Below are 18,354 nucleotides of genomic sequence, written 5' to 3'. Positions count from 1 at the left end.
GAAGGTAATGGAGAGCCATTGAGGGAATTTCATCTGTGGAGACACATGATTATCAGATTTGATTTTAGATAAATTTTTTTCTTACCCCCTAGCTATATAGAATATGATTTGGAAGGAGGAGGGGGCAGAGTGTAATTTCAAATGTGAGGAAGGATGCTCCTTCCCCACTCTTGCTTCCTCTCTTCCTCTCTGCTTGTTTCACAAGGGGTTTAGGGTAACAAGGGCTAAAATAATAGCAGAAGTGGAGAGAAGGTGGCATAATCAAGAGGTACATAATTTCAAAAAGAAAAGCAGTGATTTTAAGATAGCCAAATGCATAGGGTTGCATTTTAGTTCACAAATCATACTAAGAATGTGTAAAACTTGGCTTGATGGATGGTCAGGTAAATAAGATCTGGAGTATTTAGTTGAATATCGGCTCTGTGTAAGCCCATAGAGCAATGTGGGTGTAAAGTGGGGGAAGTAATCGTAAATTTTTTAAGGAGAAATTTAGAGCCTGGGCCTGAGCTCACTCTGAGTGAGAACCTGTTTTAGCACTATGCCTTGACATGGTGAGTGTGTACTGTAGGGAGCCAAAGCTCCCCAAATTCAAAAGAGTGCATGGTTTATCTCAGGAGGCCTGCTTGCATAAAAAAGTAAAGGCTGGTTCTGTTGAATTTCAGGAAGAAGAAGGTTAAGTATAGCCTAAGGGAGTGTGGAAGGGAGTGTCAATTGCACCTGGATCTTCAGGATGTTACTTTTGTGTTGTTTTGAAATGCACAAAGAAACAGACTGTGTTTAAAAGGAGGTTAAGAAATAAACTCGGAAAGGCAGTTGTGAGATCTGCTCTCCCTCCTGCACCCTGTCTGTCTTCTCTTTTTTCTCAGTCCCCGCTGCCCCATTCAGGTACCCGGTTTGACTTGGTCGGCTGGCTTCCGACAGTGTACCAAAGCAGTTCAGGTATATATCTTTTTATTTTTATTTTTTACCAGCAGACCTCCCAAGATACCACTCTGCTCAAAACAATGAAGCTCATTAGTTAATCTGCAGTGAGGTAACTTATTACTTTAGTAAAAATTCCCAGTTACATCATTAATTAAGATCGTGTTGATTTCTACAGGAGCTGAGATAAAATAATTTGCTCTTTGCAAATTATGTAAAAAATGTTTTTGAGACAGTTAGTTAGCAGGATAAGCAAGATCAGTGTTGAATATATTTAAGATAGATTTTAAAAGCCACATTTACACACTTGATGTACCAATTAAAGGACTTCCTTATTCATTAAAAAAATGAACAAAGATGTTGACAAAACAACACATCACCCGTAGTCGTTTATTCATTTAACAATACTCGCTATGTGCCAAGGACTGCTCTAGGTGCTGGGGGACATAGTAGTGAACAAAATAGACAAAAATCTATGCAGCTTATATTTTATCGAAGGATCAAAATAAATATTATAAATAGGTATTCTGTATGGGGCGTTAGGTACTGCTAAACGCGAAGGAAGAAAAATAAAGCGGAATTAGAAGATAAGATGCATCAGGGCTGGTGGTAGTGGTGAAAATTTAGACGAGAGAGGCCAAAACTGGTTCTCTGAAAAGGTGATATTTGAGTAAAGAGCCGAAGAAAGGAAATTCCTTTTTCAGCTTAAATCTCTTTTTCATTACTTTTTCAACCAGAAGAATATTGGGGTAAAGAGTATTCCCTATATAGGGAGCAAGAAGACCAGTGTCCTTGAAGAGGAATTGTCTGATATGTTCGAGGACAAGCTCAGGAGTAAAGGGCATGAGAGAGCTGAAGATGTGAAAACTTACAGGGAATGGAGATGGGAAAATAGGATTTTGTAAGGCCTTCGTTTCTTCTCTACATGAGATAGAAAGCCATTAGTGGGTTTTGAGCAGAGAAGCAATATGATATGACTTACATTTTAACAGGATTGTCACAGTGCTGTTGAGAGTGGACTAAAAAGAGACAAGAGCAGAAGCCAAAAGACCAGTTGGGAAGCTGCTTCAAACACCCAGACAAAAGGTGCTGGTGGTTTGGACTGAGGTGGTAGCAGTGGAGGTGGGGAAAATTAGTTGGATCTTTATATATTTTGAAGCTGGAACTGATAGGGTTTGCCAAAGGCTCAGTTACATCTGTTGGGAAAAAGGAGAGGCACAAATGGCACCAAAGTGTTTACCCTGAGTAATTGGAGAGATGGAGTCACCATTAATTGAGATAAAGAAAACAGTAAGAGAATCAAGTATGAGGTGGTGAGAACTACCACGAGTTCAATTTTGCTAATGTTAAGCATGAGATGACTTACAGACATCCAAACGGAGATGTCAAGTAGGTAGCTGGAGATCATCTGGAATTCAGGAAAGAGGTCTGGACTGGAGATTCAAACTTGGGCGTCATTGCTCTATACGTGGTATTTAAGGAGACCAAATGAGATCATGATGTGAGCATTTGTAGGTGAGAAAAAGTCCATGGAGTAAGTCCAGGGCACTCCATCATTTGGAGGTGGTGTAGGTGAGGAAGAACTACCAAAGGGAACTGAGAAATAACCAGAGACAGAGAAAAGTAGGAGAAAAGCAGGCTGTGTTCTAGAAGCCCAGTGAATAACATGTTTCAAAGAGGGGACAGTGATTAACTGTGTCAAATGCTTCTAACCCATCAAATACAATGAGGGCTGAGAATTGGCCATTTGCTTTAGAAATGTGAAGGCCACTGGTGACTTCATTAGAGTAATTTCAGTGAAGTGTTGGAGCCTAGAGCTTCAAGGAAGAATGGGAAAAGAGAAACTAGAGATCACTCTTTAGAGAATTATGCTGTAAAGAGGAGAAAAATAAAATAGTGGTAGAGAGGAAAAATCAAGTAAACGTGTGTATGTGTGTAAACACAAACGTATGTGTATAACGTATATAAACGGTCAGGCTTTTATGCTGATGGGAATGAATCAGTAAAAACAGAAAAACTGTTGTTGGAGAGAAGAGGGGGGATTCCTGAGACAATGCCCCTGAGGGTCAAAGGGACTGTGCACTAATGTGCAAGTGGGGGTGATATTCTTCGCAAAGCCAAAATAGGATCGTAGACGCAGAGAAGGCAGAGAGAATATAAAGCCCAGAGGCAAGTAGATATGGATGTGGACAAGAGAGCTTGTGGAACCTCTGATTGCTTTAACTTATTTAAGTGCAATTAAAAAATAAATTATAGATCTCATTATATTCTCTTCTTACCATTTATTCGAGAGCAGTTTTATTGTGCTATTTTCAAAGTGAGACCAAAGTTACTCTTGAAAGTATAGAAAGCAAAGAACATTTCATAAGATATGTTTTAGATCAATCTCAACTGAAATGTTTAGTGTTTTGTTTTCCCACTGAGTTTGCAGCAGTCAGTTGTAAAACTATCTGGGTCTGGCATTTAAAAGAATTGTAATTCTTTAATTACATTTTTCAATCTCTTCTATTAAGCTTTCCATTTCTCTGGGTCAGTTTTGGCAACTGATATTTTTGTAGGAATTTATTGCTACAGAACCACATATCATTTATACTAATTTAAGGATTTTTCAGTTAATTTTGATTTATGTCCTGTTAATTCCTTCTAGGTCTCTCACTTTTCTTCTGGTTTTCTTAGCTGAGGATATATTTGTGTTCCTATATTCTTCTTTAATAACAAAATGTTAACTGTTTATCTTCATTTATCTGATTATTTATATTATCTATGCATTACTTTTACTTTTTTAAAACTTGCTACAATTTATTAACATTACTAAATTTACCAAAGCTTGCTAAAATCTGAACATCTATGGATTTCTCCCCAATTCTAAATTTACTGAAATTTATTAAAGTTAAGTAATTCTCACACTACAAATAATGTCATATTCTTAAAGATTTTAAGGCTTGTTTCTTCTTGATTTTTCATCTATTTTATTCAGCATATAAAATTTTACTAATATTATGTTTTTATATTTATTATAAATTTGTATCTTTTCTTGCTTTTGAACTAGTTCTACAATAAAGCCATTGGTTCCAGTCTTCATTTTGGAGACATATGAACCTATCCATGGGTTGTTTACATGCATCATCATCTTCATGTGTCTTCTTCCATGTCCAGTTGTTTATAGGTTGTATATTTATTTCTACTTTGCTCATTTTCCACTCACCAACTTGTCTCTTTGTATATCTGTGTCTCTCATTTGTTTTGTTATTAAATTGCCTTCTTACCTTTGCTTTTTTCCCATATTGTTGCTTTCCATTAATCATATCTGTACATTGGAATATCTATTTTGCTCTGTAAAGCCTTAAAATTTATTTTTCCCTTTGGGAGCTTTCTTTGTCTCACTAAAAAAAAATCTGTATCCTCATTCTTTTATATCTTGAAAAATGAGCCGAATTTCTTTTCCCATAATCATCTCATCGTATTTAATACTTTCCCCCTGAGGAATGAGAGATTTGTTCATTTTCTATAAAGCTCTATAAAATTTTTTAGCCTGGGAGAACTTAATTGTGATTTTTTTTGCCTTTGCCTGATTAGAAATCTTTGGTTATGTTATTACTAGTGACATTCTCCCCAACTCTCTTCCCATCAGCATCACCTAATTCTTGTCAGGTTTACTTGTTACTACGCACTGAATCTAAATATTTATTCCTCGGGCATGTTTAATTTAGCTCAGATCTACTGGCTGCAGTAGAAAAGCTCAATAAAGCCCTTTTAGTATAAGACAAAGGAATATTCCCAAGGTTTTCCATTCTTCTTTTTTCTGGGAAGAGAGGAGGAAAGTTGGGAAGAGATCCAGTGATGTTTAGAAATCCCATCTTTTCTTCATGTGATTCATATCTACAATCCTGTAATGAATCTCCCAATCAAAACCTCACATCCTCCACAGTTATATACTACTGCATTTGCTTTTTATTTCTTATTAAATTGCCTTCTTATCTTTGCTCTTTTCCTATAATGCTGCCTTCCATTAATCATATCTGTACATGGGAATATCTACTTTGCTCTGTAAAGCCTTAACATTTTTTCCCTTTGGGAACTTTCTTTGTATCAGCTCATATATATCTATTTCCTATAGAGGAGCCTCAAACTATCTCTTTTTGGATAGTCGCATGTCTTTTAGGAAACTTACACCCAATTCTGATCTTTCACAACCTGCATAGACCTCTAGCTGTCTGAATTATTAGCTATTTATATTTTAGGTTTGTATTTTAATCCATGCGTGCACTTTTTCTGAATTCTTCAAGATTTTTTCCCTAAACCCTCTTATTCCCTAAATGATTCTCATTTTGTTTCTCTTCCTCAAGCTCTAGATTATTTCCCCTTTCTCTAGCATTCTTACAGTTTCTGCATGTAGGTTAATCTATGATTAGATCATTATTTCTTCAATGTTTTTTCTCATATTTTTTCTAAATTTTATCTTCTCCTCTCTTCCTCTCCTTCTCTCTCTTCCTTTTGGTGGACTTTGTACAAAAGAAATACCAATATAATGTCCTGTTAGGAAGAGATCTTGTCTTAAATTAGCTATTGACTATCCCTAGTTAACTATTTTGTTGTTGTTGTACCCTTGAGACCCTCTCACACAACTCTCTGAAATCCATCTATTCTTTTCATTTTTCTTCAATGTCTCTGTTGCTGTCTTTCCCATTTTTTATGGTCCTTTGTCTGTTTGTATAGCAAATTGTTACTAGTTCAGCTTTTACTTTGTGGCCTCTTCTACTGAAGCAGACCCCTGTGGTATATTCCTCTCTTTTATGATAACATGAATTTGCCCTCTTAGCCACAGAGCTTACCCATAGTCCAGTCCTGTCAGAGAACATTGCTTTGATTTTGTTCTCCATACATGGGACGGCTCTCCAAATTAAATATTAACTGGATGATTTCTACATGTAAAATGAATCCTCCTTAGTACGCCAATATATAAGTATTTGGCAGCTGATTAACCTCATCTTTGACTTTTTAGAATGTAGAACCCTCAGAAGCATGGATTTTGACATTCTCCACATTTTGAGAGTGGTCTCTCCCAGAGTTGTTATTAGGAATGAACAAATTCTCTCTTTCTCACTGCTCTGCCTCATAGCACTGCAGCCTGTGAAGCCGGAAGAGACTTCAACGGTCATCTAAGCACCTATCTCACTGAGTCATCTTTGGATCTTAGGCATAACGCAGTGCCTGGCCAGAGTTACTGCTCAGTAATGTTTGTGAAGTAAATGCAATCAAACGCATCTGCTCAAATCAGACATGTATCTCTGAAAGAGAACTCTTCATCAGTTTGCCAGAAGAACGGGGCTCAATCAGCCAGGAAGTATTTGCATTTGCAATTTATAGATTGTTCAAAGCATTAAAATTCCAGCACATTTCTCCCTGAATAATGGATAATATCAATAACAGAAATTAGTTTAATGAGAAGCCTTGCTGATGATAAGGAAGTTCATAAGAATTAAAAATTGCTAAATCTCAATCTTCAGAGCAGAGGGCCCACACACTATAATTATTGATTGCACCATTTTTTAAAATAACTTACAAAACACCTTTTAAAATAGATTTCTATCAGTTAATGGACAATAGCAATTTAATAACATATTAAATGTACATATGTACATACATACGAGTCATTTGGGTCTGTTTTGCCAACATCTGCAAAATTCAGTTACTTACAAGTGAAACTGCAGAGTGGAAGGAGAGCTCCTGACGTTCTTGATGTTTTTCCCCCCAGAAGAAAAAAATACTAATCTAGGTGACTGGGTCCTATTTTAATATAAATTTTGGGCTGTGTTTCTATTGGTGTGTGTGAGGGGGCCACTATGCTAAAAAATCAGACACCTGGATATCGCATTCTCTTTTCCTTGCTTTCATGTGGCACAACTGTCAAGCTGGGCTTTTTTCCTCTGTTTTTCTCCCACGTGGTAGTTAGATCTGTTCCATACCCTTGGGTTGTTTTCCTTTCCCTTTGCTTTTTGGTATGAACCCTGACTCTTGTCCACAATTATGCTCTGTGCTCATCCCTTGGGCTGCTCCTGGTTGCTTTGTATAACACTCCAACATAATTCATGTGGCCCCAGCACGAGCCCAGGTGTCGATAGCCCTTCCCTTAGCACAGCCCTGGCAAGGGGACATTGTGCAGGACTTACCAGTCAAGCATCCATACAAAAGGTTACAGGGTCTGGAGACTGAAGTGGGCCCAAGAGATAGGACTGAAATTCAGAGTAAAGATGCAGTATTGCCCTCTCTATCTCTAAACCTCTTTTTGATGCATTTGCAAATTTTATAGTAGGTGCATACAAAGTAAAAATGTCAGCAAAGAACATAATTACCTCTCAGGTAAATAAAAGCTTGAAAGCTCTCCTAATTTGGAAAATTTCCACAGTTTAATACCTGCTGGATGCTAGATTAAGCAGATTTAAGCTGTATTCATCCAAATAGGGTCCCGAGGAAATACACATTTTCCATTGTTCCTTATTTGAGGCCCCCATGACTTGGAGAAAATTTCAGACGCAGCTCTTGGCATGACTTAAGTGATAGAAGAAGGGCAAATTCATATTTTAGCCAAATTAGTCCAGTGACAGGGATTCCTGTTGCAAACATCTTGAAACACAGACCTTAAGTGTTGGTCCCAAGATTAATAACACCTACTGACTCAAAGTTAACCTAGGAGTAACAGCTGGACAAAGTAGGACATCCTACAGAAATGGGCTCTCCTTGAGCCAAGGAACCAGTGTTATCAGTATCCAAACCCTGGCTTCCATGTTCAATGCAACTGCATTTCTTTTCAGCACTTGTGAAAACATATGGGCTAACTAGTTTGGCTCGACAGAGGTCCTTAGAACAAGAATGCTTATGCATGGGTAATCATGCCTCCCGGTTTATATACCTTTTGGCTGAAAGAATATTAATTTCAAAGTAATGGGATCCCAATTAAGGAAAATCAGTATTAATGCTGAAAGAGCCTGGAATTTGGATTTAGATGAACTGGTTTAAATCTTCCCTTATAAAGTACTAGCTGGATTACCTTAGGCATACCACTTAACTTTTCAAGGTAAGAATCCTTACAGTTCAGGAAATTAAAGTTTCTAGAGATTAATAATTTTTCCAGGGCAACAATGCCGGTAAATTATTGTAAAGGTGGATGGAAATACTCCCAATTATAATTGCATCATGCAGCTTCAAGTTCTTCTGGAACCCTTCTAATATCCAGGGAGGAAACGGGGACCATCATCAATTTACACTGTGGAATTTCTGAATGGATATTTGTTTGAGTCTTTTTTCTGAAGCTTCCTACTGCCTAAAAATGCCTGACACATAATGGTTTCTGAACATTATGTGCAGAATCAATATAAAATGCAATATATAATATTAATAAAAGGCCAGTGAATCTTGGTATTGTTTAACCATGTAAGCATGAAAGTGAACATAGTTTGGAAGGAAAAGACTCTCTAGCATGTTGGACCATTCTTCAAAGACAACTGAAGAGGGGGCCTAAAAATGCCTGCTAATGCCAGAGTATAATAGCCAGTTGAGTGAGTGGTATCCCAATGAAAAATAATAACCAAACAGCTAAGTCAAAGAAAATGTATAAAAAATATAGATAATAAGAGGAGCATATCCTCTTCCAGGTGGAGAACAGAAAAAGGGGATCGTAAGCTTCCTAAGAGCAGGGCTTCTGTCTTCCTTGTGTTTCTACATTAGCCAATGACCTAGCCTAATATTAGTAAGATTCAACAAATGTTTGTGAATGAATTAATCACTGCCTGCTTGATGTAGAATAGAACTGCAGAAGCTGTTCGAAAAGAAAGGCAAGATTCCATACCCTACTTAGAAGCTAGAATAACTACAAGGACTATGATTAATTAGCCAAAGTGTCAGGGATTTCTTAGGCCAAGGAGAACAAGATGTCTATCAGTGTCTAGACGCTTGGAATTCTTAAAGGATAATTGCCTTTGATCAGGCTATGAGTAACCCAGGGAGCTCTTTCCCCAGGAATAAGAGATTCATTAGCACCTAAGGCCTTCAGATAAGCATGGGCAAATCTTAACCCTAGGATCAGCAGCAGGTAAGTCCTGAAACTCCTATTCATTTTCACCAGAATCTAGTGTTTAGAATGTAATAAAGGGGTAAATGTGGGCAAGGTTAAAACCAACTGTCAGAAATAAAAAATTTTATACACTAATTTTTTAAAAATTACTTATAAGGCTTTTATGCTGCATTACTATATTTGATTAATTTGTTACAGGATTATGATTTTATACTATGCCATGGCTAATGTTCTGCATTCAAATGATATCCAGTACAAACTCCTTTAGCTTGGTGTAAAAGACCTGTGTAGTATGTTATCAAGTTAACTACTTTTTCAGAATCATGCCAAAATCCTCTTCATATGCAATGTATGCTCCAATTGTACTCAATTTCTCTTTTGGGTCTTGGCGAATTTGCATTGCCTGTGAATTTGCTCCAAACCAGAAAACTCCTATTCATTTATCGAGATCCAATTCTAGTTTTTCAGTCATCTCCAAATCTCCAAGAAGAGTTAATTATTTCCTCCTATGTGTATCTGAACATCTCTCTATTTTAAGAATCATGTATCCCTTTGTTTTATAATCATTCACTTATTTTTCAACCTCATGCACTAGGCTGTCAGATTCAAAATGGCAGGATGCAAATCTTCATTTTGTCTACCTCACCCTCGTTGAACAAATAGTCATTGGCTGTACATACGTGTTTATGAATTTATTACCAAACAATATATCAGATTTCATTGCTTCAAATAATTAACATTTAATAAAACAACTTGCAAATAAATTGTTAAAGATCATACTATGAACTTGCCCCCCAAGTGGTTTTGTCTACACAGCTTTCCTTTTTAGTCGTGATGGACGTTTGCTCTGGTGTGCGGGACCTGAGAAGAATAAAATTCTTTATATCTATAATTAGGTCTATCTAGTCTGCCATGAAAAATGATTTTTTCTAGTCTAAAAGCCCATGCTGGAAAAGCCATGCTTTTGGTGATTTCATTAACATTTAAAAATGTTAACAATTCTGTCAGCCCAAACTGAAAATGACTGTGTGAGAAATGAAAGCTTGCATAACTTTGACACTCGCTATACATGGCTCATTATCCTCAAGACTTTGATTATGCAGTGAAGAAGTGGGGTCAGCCTCACAAAATTCAGGAACAATTAAGAAATTACTGTATGCACATGTGACTTATGGACTGAGAATAACGAACTTTCTAAAAGACTATATTCAACAAAATAAATAAGGATGATGAAAAATTCACAGATGTTTTATAGCTTAAGGCAGCTTTTCAGTTATTCATTATAAAGATTTTGTTCAGGGTTTTGCTTACTTCCCTTGACCCTTTCCTGAACACTTTGAAACTTTCTCTTTGACTGTATTCCTCAGGGTGTTTAAGAAGTCCTAGGCATATTTCCTGAAGTTCTTTGAGTTCATTCTCAAACACATCCATGAAGAAGGAAATATTGCCATTGACCCTTATACATTGTGAATTGCTGCCGGGCTCCAAACCTCACATTTTCCTTTTACAGCTTTTAAAGTTTGCGGAATAAACTTGTGGAAATACCCACAAGGGCAAAGGTTATCCACTAAACTAACATTTCATTAAAAAAAAAAAAATGCACAGAAGAAAACTAGATGGCATCTAGGTAAGTAAAAAAAAAACAAAAAACCAACAACTGTGTTTTTAATTTAGACAAAATTTTATTTACCTATCAATCACTTATTTTTTTTTCTATAGCTACATTTAGATAGGATATAAATATAATAGAAAATTTCCTTTCCTTCTTTCTATGTCAATTTCAATAAATGTCTATTAAGTGGCTAGGATGCATAATAATATTTCCATTTAACAGAATTTATATTTTAGCTAGAAGTCAGACACAGGAAAATAATGATGATGGAACGGGCTAAGTGCCACCATATAATTCCATGAACAAAGTGCCATGGGATCCTTGTGGAAGGAGGCATATAACTTTAATATAAATTAAATCTTGAGGAGCCAGAATGATTGGTTTGATCTTGATAAAATGAATCCCTGAGGTATAGACAACCCAAGTCAACAAATATTTCCTCCTGTATTTTCTAAATATTTTTAGGATCCAACAGAATTATTTTTCTTTATGCTCTCCATTTTACATGAGTGAGACAGAAAGATTCTAAAAAACAATATAGTTTTCACAAGTGTTTTTTCCTGTCTGCTCTTTATGATTGTCCTTTCAAAATAATGACTATTTTAAATTATAAAAAAAAAGCTTTGTTTATATTTTTGTTATGAAGGAGAATGTTTCTTAGATAAAATCCTGAGCCTCGATTATGTGTTAGTTCAAAAGCAGTAGATTAAATCTGGACAGGGGCTGTAAAATAAAAATATGCATAGAAGTAAATCTTGTGGAGATTCAAATGCAATGTGAAAAAAATGGAAAGATCAGATTATGAAAGAACATCCAATTTTACCACTAATAGGTCACTAATAAATAAATTTTTAATTATTTTATTTTCTTAACAACATTCCTTAGGGAGTATATAGACCGTGCTTAAAGTACTATATATATGGCATTTAGCATGTGGCCTTAAACATAGTAGGTACTCAATCCAGGTGTATAAAATTAAATGTAAAATGCTTAGGACTTCCTGAACTTTTATCAAATGATCATGTCTTTTAAAAAGGCAAGACACTATGAGATGACCTTGTGTTACTCAATATAGTGAAATGTCCTGTTCTAATAGGACTGCCTAAAGATGGGACCTAGCCTAGAGCTTGGCCTTAACCTCTGAAAGTGAAATAATTCTCTGATTTGGCCTCTCTGACCATAGCTAGTCAGAAAAATCTAGGCCCCAATAAAACATCTTTAAGGGTATTCTTTTCTGGAGGGATCATGAAAACCATTTCTATAAAATGGATTTTTCCTTAATGTAAATGGGCTTTCTCATTCTAGGTTTTGAGCCAGATTGAGAAACCGGAAAGGAAAAGTACTGAAATTTAAAAAATAATATATATATGTACATAATACTTACCTGTGAACTCTTAGTTCATTCTATGTTCTTTCTATGTATGTGTTGTATGTATGTATGTATCTATCATAATCTCTCTATCATCTATCTATCTATCTATCTATCTATCTATCTATCTATCTATCTATCTACCTACCTACCTATCATCTATCTATCTCATCTATCTATCTGTTAAAATGACTCCATGAATAGTAGGATCTATTAGTTACATAAGTGGATATAGAACATAAGAAACTAAAGCTCAGAGAAGTTAAGTAAAACTTGACCAAGTCACGCAAGTAGTAAGTGACAGAGCTAAAATTCAAGTTCAGAGTCTGGCTCCAGGGTCTATGTCTTTAACCACTACTCTGTACTGCCTTAAGCATCAATGCCTGGGAGGAGACAGAAAAGTGTTTCCTGCTTTAGTAATTTTTTTCTTTGTATAGGTTTAGAGAGATTTGTCCTAGTCCATTGATATGGGAAAGAATGGCCAGGGATAGAAACATTTGCTGTGTATCTACTATGAGCCTAACATAGTGTTAGATACTTTTCATATATAATTTCATGGTATCTTTATTATAATATATCAAGCTAGTCAGTATTATCCTAGCTTACTAATTAGAAAACTGAGACTCAGAGTCGTTAAATAACTTGCTAAGAACACACAGTTAGTAAGGGGCTAACTAACTAAAGCAAGACTGGGTGTTCCCCACTATACACTACATGCTAAAAATCTATAGATAAAATTCCAGATGACAGTTCATGAAATTCTAGCCTTACATAACCAGAAAACCTCTCAGGAATATTAGTTTGAAGTTACTCAGAGTCAAGACTTTTGCAAAAGAGACAGGTAGGGAAATTTGACTTCCTTTCACAGCCCTAAGAATGGAGATGTGACCCACGCCTTGCATCCTACCTTGATAGATATTGTCCTGAAGTGAGATTTGTAGTATCCACATCCATGCAGTTCATTGTGCTGGGAATGAGAGCAAGCTCTGGCTGGATCATGGTGGCTGTGGCTACAGCTCTCGCGACCAGTTCCATGGCATCTTGTACATAGTACTCAAAGACTGACTGTGTTGTTTTTCCATGAGCAATGAGCCCTAAGGGAAGACCTTCTGTCCTCAGTTCCTCGACATTCTGGGAATCCCCCAGCACCCAATGAACCTCAGGGGGCATTACCCCAAACTGGGTGATAATCTGGAAAATCCTCCGGGTACTTCCCATGTCGCAGCCAAACATCACCATTGTGGGTGTGCTGTTCTTAACGCTGTCAATCTGGACCTGCAGGAAGCTGAAGAGGTTCTCGGTGGAGGAGAGGTTGGCAGTGATGTTGATGATAGACCCGAGGTGGAACTTGGAATTATTCTGGGTGAGGAGGAGGAAGTCAGTGATATTCCAATCTTCCTGGCATAGCAACAAGCTAAAATTGTACCAGTTGTTCATGGTCAGGATTGAGACAGTGACATCAGCATCAGAATTTAATGAATTTTCTAAACTCAGTTGTAGGTGAAGGGGATTCTGTATTTAAAGATATGAAAAAGAAGAATTAGAAAGCATTGGCCAAAGATTGTAACATAAGGTATTTTGCTTTCTTATGAGGCTTAATCTTTTATTTTTCCCTGTGATAGTCAAACGCTTCTGGGATAGAATTGCCACAATTTGGAAAGCTGTATTTCCTGTCTAATGGAATTATTGATTCTTTACAGCTTAACTTCTTCATAATTTTTCCTAAGAGTATCAGACAGCAGATCGTTCTTGGTGTAAATGTCAGAGGTGACACAACCATACATACATTTGGTCTTAAATTTTTATCAGGCTTGTCTACTTCCTTACAGACAGTCCCCTTTATGAATTTCATTTCTAACTATTGCTGTTACTAAATTTTAAATTTGTTAAATTTTTACTCTGAGTGAAATTTGTTAAATTTTACTCTGAGGTGAAGTAATTGAAAAAAAATTACTTTTACTTTCCTTTAAAATTAACAACAGGTACTTGTATAAGAATGGTGCAGAAAATGGATACATCACAATTTCCCAAACTTCTAGCCCCTGAGGAAGACACTTCTTCCAATATGTGTGGTGCTATGACCTGATTGTCTGTGTTGACTCCAAATCTATATGTTGAAATAATAATTAATGCCTATTGGAATGGTATGAGGAGGTGGGGGCCCTTGGGAAAGTGATTAGGTCATGAGGGCAGAGCCTTCATGAATGAGATTAATGGCCCTTCTACCATTTGAGAACACAGTGAGAAGTCGGCAGTCTGTAATCCAAAAGAGGGCCCTCACCCAACAAGGCTGGCATCATGATCTCGAACTTCCAGCCTCCAGAACTGTGAGGAATAAATTTGTTTTTTATAAGCTACCGAGTCTGTGTTCTAGCAGCCTGAACAGAATAAGACATATAGAATAATTAACAATACATACATTAAGATTAAGTGTATAGTCCAATATTAAATGCTTGATTACATTAATGTACACACTGAGACTGGATTCTTGCTGTGAAATGTGTGCTTATACAACTTCCATCACAAATGTACCTACTTATGGGACTCACCAACTCAATGAAGGAAGAGTATCTTATTTGAAAAGTCACAAGTTATTAATTATATAGGTAAAGTGAAAATAGTCCTTGAATAAATAAATTTGTTAAATTGTTCTTCCCGAGCAGACATTTGACATATTTGTCCTTTAATAGTGACATCCTTAGACTGTTTAGCATGAAGCCTTACTTATGTTAGGTGCACAATAAATATCGACCAGATTGAACTAAATATGTTCCCACTGGGAACTATTTAGACTATTGGACTATTTTTGGGAAAGTGCTAAATATTCAGGTCAATAATATAAGTAGGGAAATGAGGAGGACCATCTCAGTAAAGTTTTAAGCCCTTGTACAAAAGGAAAGAAGTGTGGCCTCCCCTTACCCATCAAAAAATATGTAACAAGAAATAGAATTTGAGCTGAACTTTGAATTCTTTGAAGGACTGAAAGGGATTTGATATGTGTAGAGTAAGGAGTGGGGATTCCAAAGGGATGTATGGGAGAAAAACAATGACCAAAGGCAGTAAATGAGAGCAATCATGGTGGTAGGCAGGCTGGAGTCTTAAAATTTATTCTAAGAATTTGATTTTTGTCTTTCCAAATTAAGCTTTGAACAGGGCTTATAATGATAAAAACAGTTTTTTGGGGATCAACTACAGGCATTCAACAGGGAGATATGCCCTCTAGGATCTAAGTTTTTAAACTGGAAGCCAGTGTTCACTGGTAGGAAGAGTGATGAGAAAGTGTTTTTTTTTTTTAATTTATTTTTTATTTTTTATTAAAATGTAATGACGAGATCTGATATGAGAGGCAAAAGAAAGAAAGAGAGAGTCACAAACCAGGAGACAATATCCAGTAGTCAGTTCCTGGTTTCCAGGCTTGAGAAGCCACACAAGATTTTGAGGTAAGAGGAATGAAAGCTTCACTTCCTCACTCCTTCTATTACTGATTAATATAAATTGCTCTAAACAGTTCTTTCTGTCCTCCTCTTTTAGCTTTCTTCCTTTCCTTCTTCCTCTTTATTTCCTCCTCTGCCTTAACCCTCTTCCAGAAGCAAAGAGCAATGGAAGGTAAGCTCTACATTTAGCTGGCAGGAACAAACTATTTCCAACTGTTTTCTTGGCCTCAGCTACCTATTCTGTTGCCAGTTTTATTTCTAAAACATAAATATGACTATATTATTCTTCTGCACCATAACCTCTGAATCACTCATAGGATAATTTTCAATATCAGGAGTATGACTTAAGAGGCCATTCCTAGTCTTTAATCTCCAATACTTCAACCATGCACACCAAGACAAGTCATTTATTTTTCTTGTATCGGAAAGAGTATTTTCATGCCTACAGAAATTCGATATGCTGATCTCTCCACCTGGAAATGCATTTGCCTGTATTCATATTCACCCTTCAAAACTCAGCTCTTCCATGGGGATTTCCAGAAACTAGTCTATGTAGCATTTACTACTGTTTCTGCTGCTGTTGCTGCTGATCTTTTTTTCTTACAGTATTTTTGCCCTGTTGATTTCCTGCAGTGGTGAATTTGGTTTTTGTTTGTTTTGAGTGTTTCTCTGACTGCTGACCAAGCAGAATTCATCATCTCTTGTCTATGTCGTGGGGTTATTTCATTCACCCCTTTGTTACTTTTCATGCCATAATGTAGCTATTGGGTTATGAATTTACCTCCCACACTAGATTGGAAGTTTCTTTAGGACAAGAACCATATCTCGACCATCTCTTCTAGTACAGTTCTTAGATAATCAGAGAGTATTTATCAGCTTTCTTTTTTGTTGTTGTTGTTTGCTTCAAGTCCTATGATCATAATCTCTTCATTGGAAGACTGAGAAGAGCTTCAAGGCCCAACATTTTGGCCCCATTTGGAACACAGGCTCATCATATACTTCCTATAGAGGGATTCCTTAAATCCGTATGTGAGGAGCAAGCTACCATGGAGACAGGGATGAAATGTTTTCCTCTTGCTAAATAGAAAAGCAAAATTAGCTAATCATATTGAGTACTTAGCACCAGACAGAGAAACGAATGCAATTGGCATGAGAGAGTGACATGGGAATAAAGTGAAGACCTTGAAGACCACCCCCCAACTCTTGTGGATAATGATTAATTCAGATGATCACACTCATCCCTACAAGTGATCCTATTAAGAAATTCCAAATGTTGAATTTAATCCTTCTACAGACTCAAGGAACATAATTCTTCAAATGAATATTTATTCAATAATATTTTAGAAACATCTAGTTATATTATATTTATCTAGCAGCCTCAGATGCAGCATCTCCTAGTTTCTCTACATATGATGATAAAGGTATAGGCATGTGCACATATATGCACACACACAAAGATATGAAAATCTATAACACTGAAATTCAATTCTAATAGTAAGTTTATCAAAATCTGGGACAAAAATCAAGTCAGACCTATCAAACCAAGTTGAGAAATGAAACCTATGTTTTACATATAGTTTACTGTTTGCAAAGGGCAAAGTCATGGCCTGAGAGAAGGCATAATTTTTTAAAATAATTTTTACATTGTTTGCCTCCTAAATCAGAGATCCAGTAACAGAACAACCCAAGAATCAGGAAGCCTCTCTCAATCATGCAATAGAGTAAAACTGCCTCATAAGTACATTCAATTTATATAAGTTAAAATAAATAGGCTCAGTAGAAGGAGGTAGAGGGAGAGAAAATATGAAGTTAAATAGTACTGATAATTCTCATTTCCTTAAATGAATCTGTTTATTATATATATTTTATGTATTATAATATATACATATTATTGCACATAGTTGTACATAGAAAACCATATATGCCTAACTAAATAGGTAATTTAAAGGATTTTCAAATGTAATTTTCCTACGCTTTGAATTGAATATTTATGTCTACCTAAGATTATACACCACTTCACTCCATTGACTTTTAGGGTTTTATTCCCATCACTACCTGCTTCTACATTACTTTGGAGGTTGAAATTTCCAAAAGTATAGGGCAAGAAGTGTGGATGGGGAATGCCCATGCTGAAATGCACTCATGAGTGAAACCTTAAGCTGAGTGCCGACTCGGAGGAAGAGAGGAGTCACCAAGGTGGCAGTGCAGTTGGCTGTGTTGGAGGACTCAGAAGTGTCAGAGGATCTTTCAATGGTATAAGGGAAGATTCCTTCACCTGCTCTAGGTCAGAGTGGAATTATAAAATATTTAAGTTCCACACACAGAGAAGTCAGTCAAGAATGCTAACAAAATCTGGAAAAATGATAAAGGAGCCTTGCCTTAAAAGGCATTAGAACATATGAGAATATATGTTTTGGGCATTATGTTTGCCTGAATCCTTAATGGAACAATAAAAACAGTTAATTTATGTAAAAGCCTGGGCTTCTAAAAGACTACAATTTAGTTTTCAGAAAAAAAAAAAAAAGATTTCTATATAATATAGGTCAAATGAGGTATGAGATAATGAGAAACAGAAAATCTTTTATAAAAATTTATAAAAATTTTTATAAAACATTATTAAAACAGGGAAGTACTAACAAAACAGATGTTAGTGTATATAAAGAAGTACATGAATTTTGATTTAATATACTCTATTGATATATTATACATCAAAAGTTATAAAGGAGTAAAGAAGAAATATATATTAGATTAAGAATTGAGAATATAATTATTTGAAAAAATAACATCATCTAAATTCCTAATTCCACCATATATTAAAAATAAATTCCAGGCCATTTAAAAGTAAAAATACCATGTCATATCACTAAAAGACCAAATAGGTGGTAATATGCTTCAGAAATCACAAATGACAAAGAGAAATACCTTAAACTTAATATTACAATATACC

At 35.9% G+C, this 18,354-nt stretch overlaps 1 protein-coding gene across 3 annotated transcripts in view; it reads right to left on the bottom strand.

The window, feature by feature from the left end:
* Positions 1-18,354, bottom strand: part of GRIN3A (glutamate ionotropic receptor NMDA type subunit 3A) — a 142,385-nt gene that overhangs the window by 81,880 nt on the left and 42,151 nt on the right. For all 3 annotated transcript variants that reach the window (XM_039855527.1, XM_039855522.1, XM_039855512.1), the window contains exon 2: positions 12,881-13,485. In XM_039855527.1, the coding sequence (XP_039711461.1) occupies positions 12,881-13,485 (605 nt within the window). The remainder of the gene's footprint in view (positions 1-12,880; positions 13,486-18,354) is intronic.

The sequence above is a fragment of the Pteropus medius genome, unplaced genomic scaffold (assembly GCF_902729225.1).
Source record: "Pteropus medius unplaced genomic scaffold, Ma_sr-lr_union100, whole genome shotgun sequence".
Classification (NCBI taxonomy): Eukaryota; Metazoa; Chordata; class Mammalia; order Chiroptera; family Pteropodidae; genus Pteropus; species Pteropus medius.
This window is presented reverse-complemented; position numbering and strand designations above follow the sequence as displayed.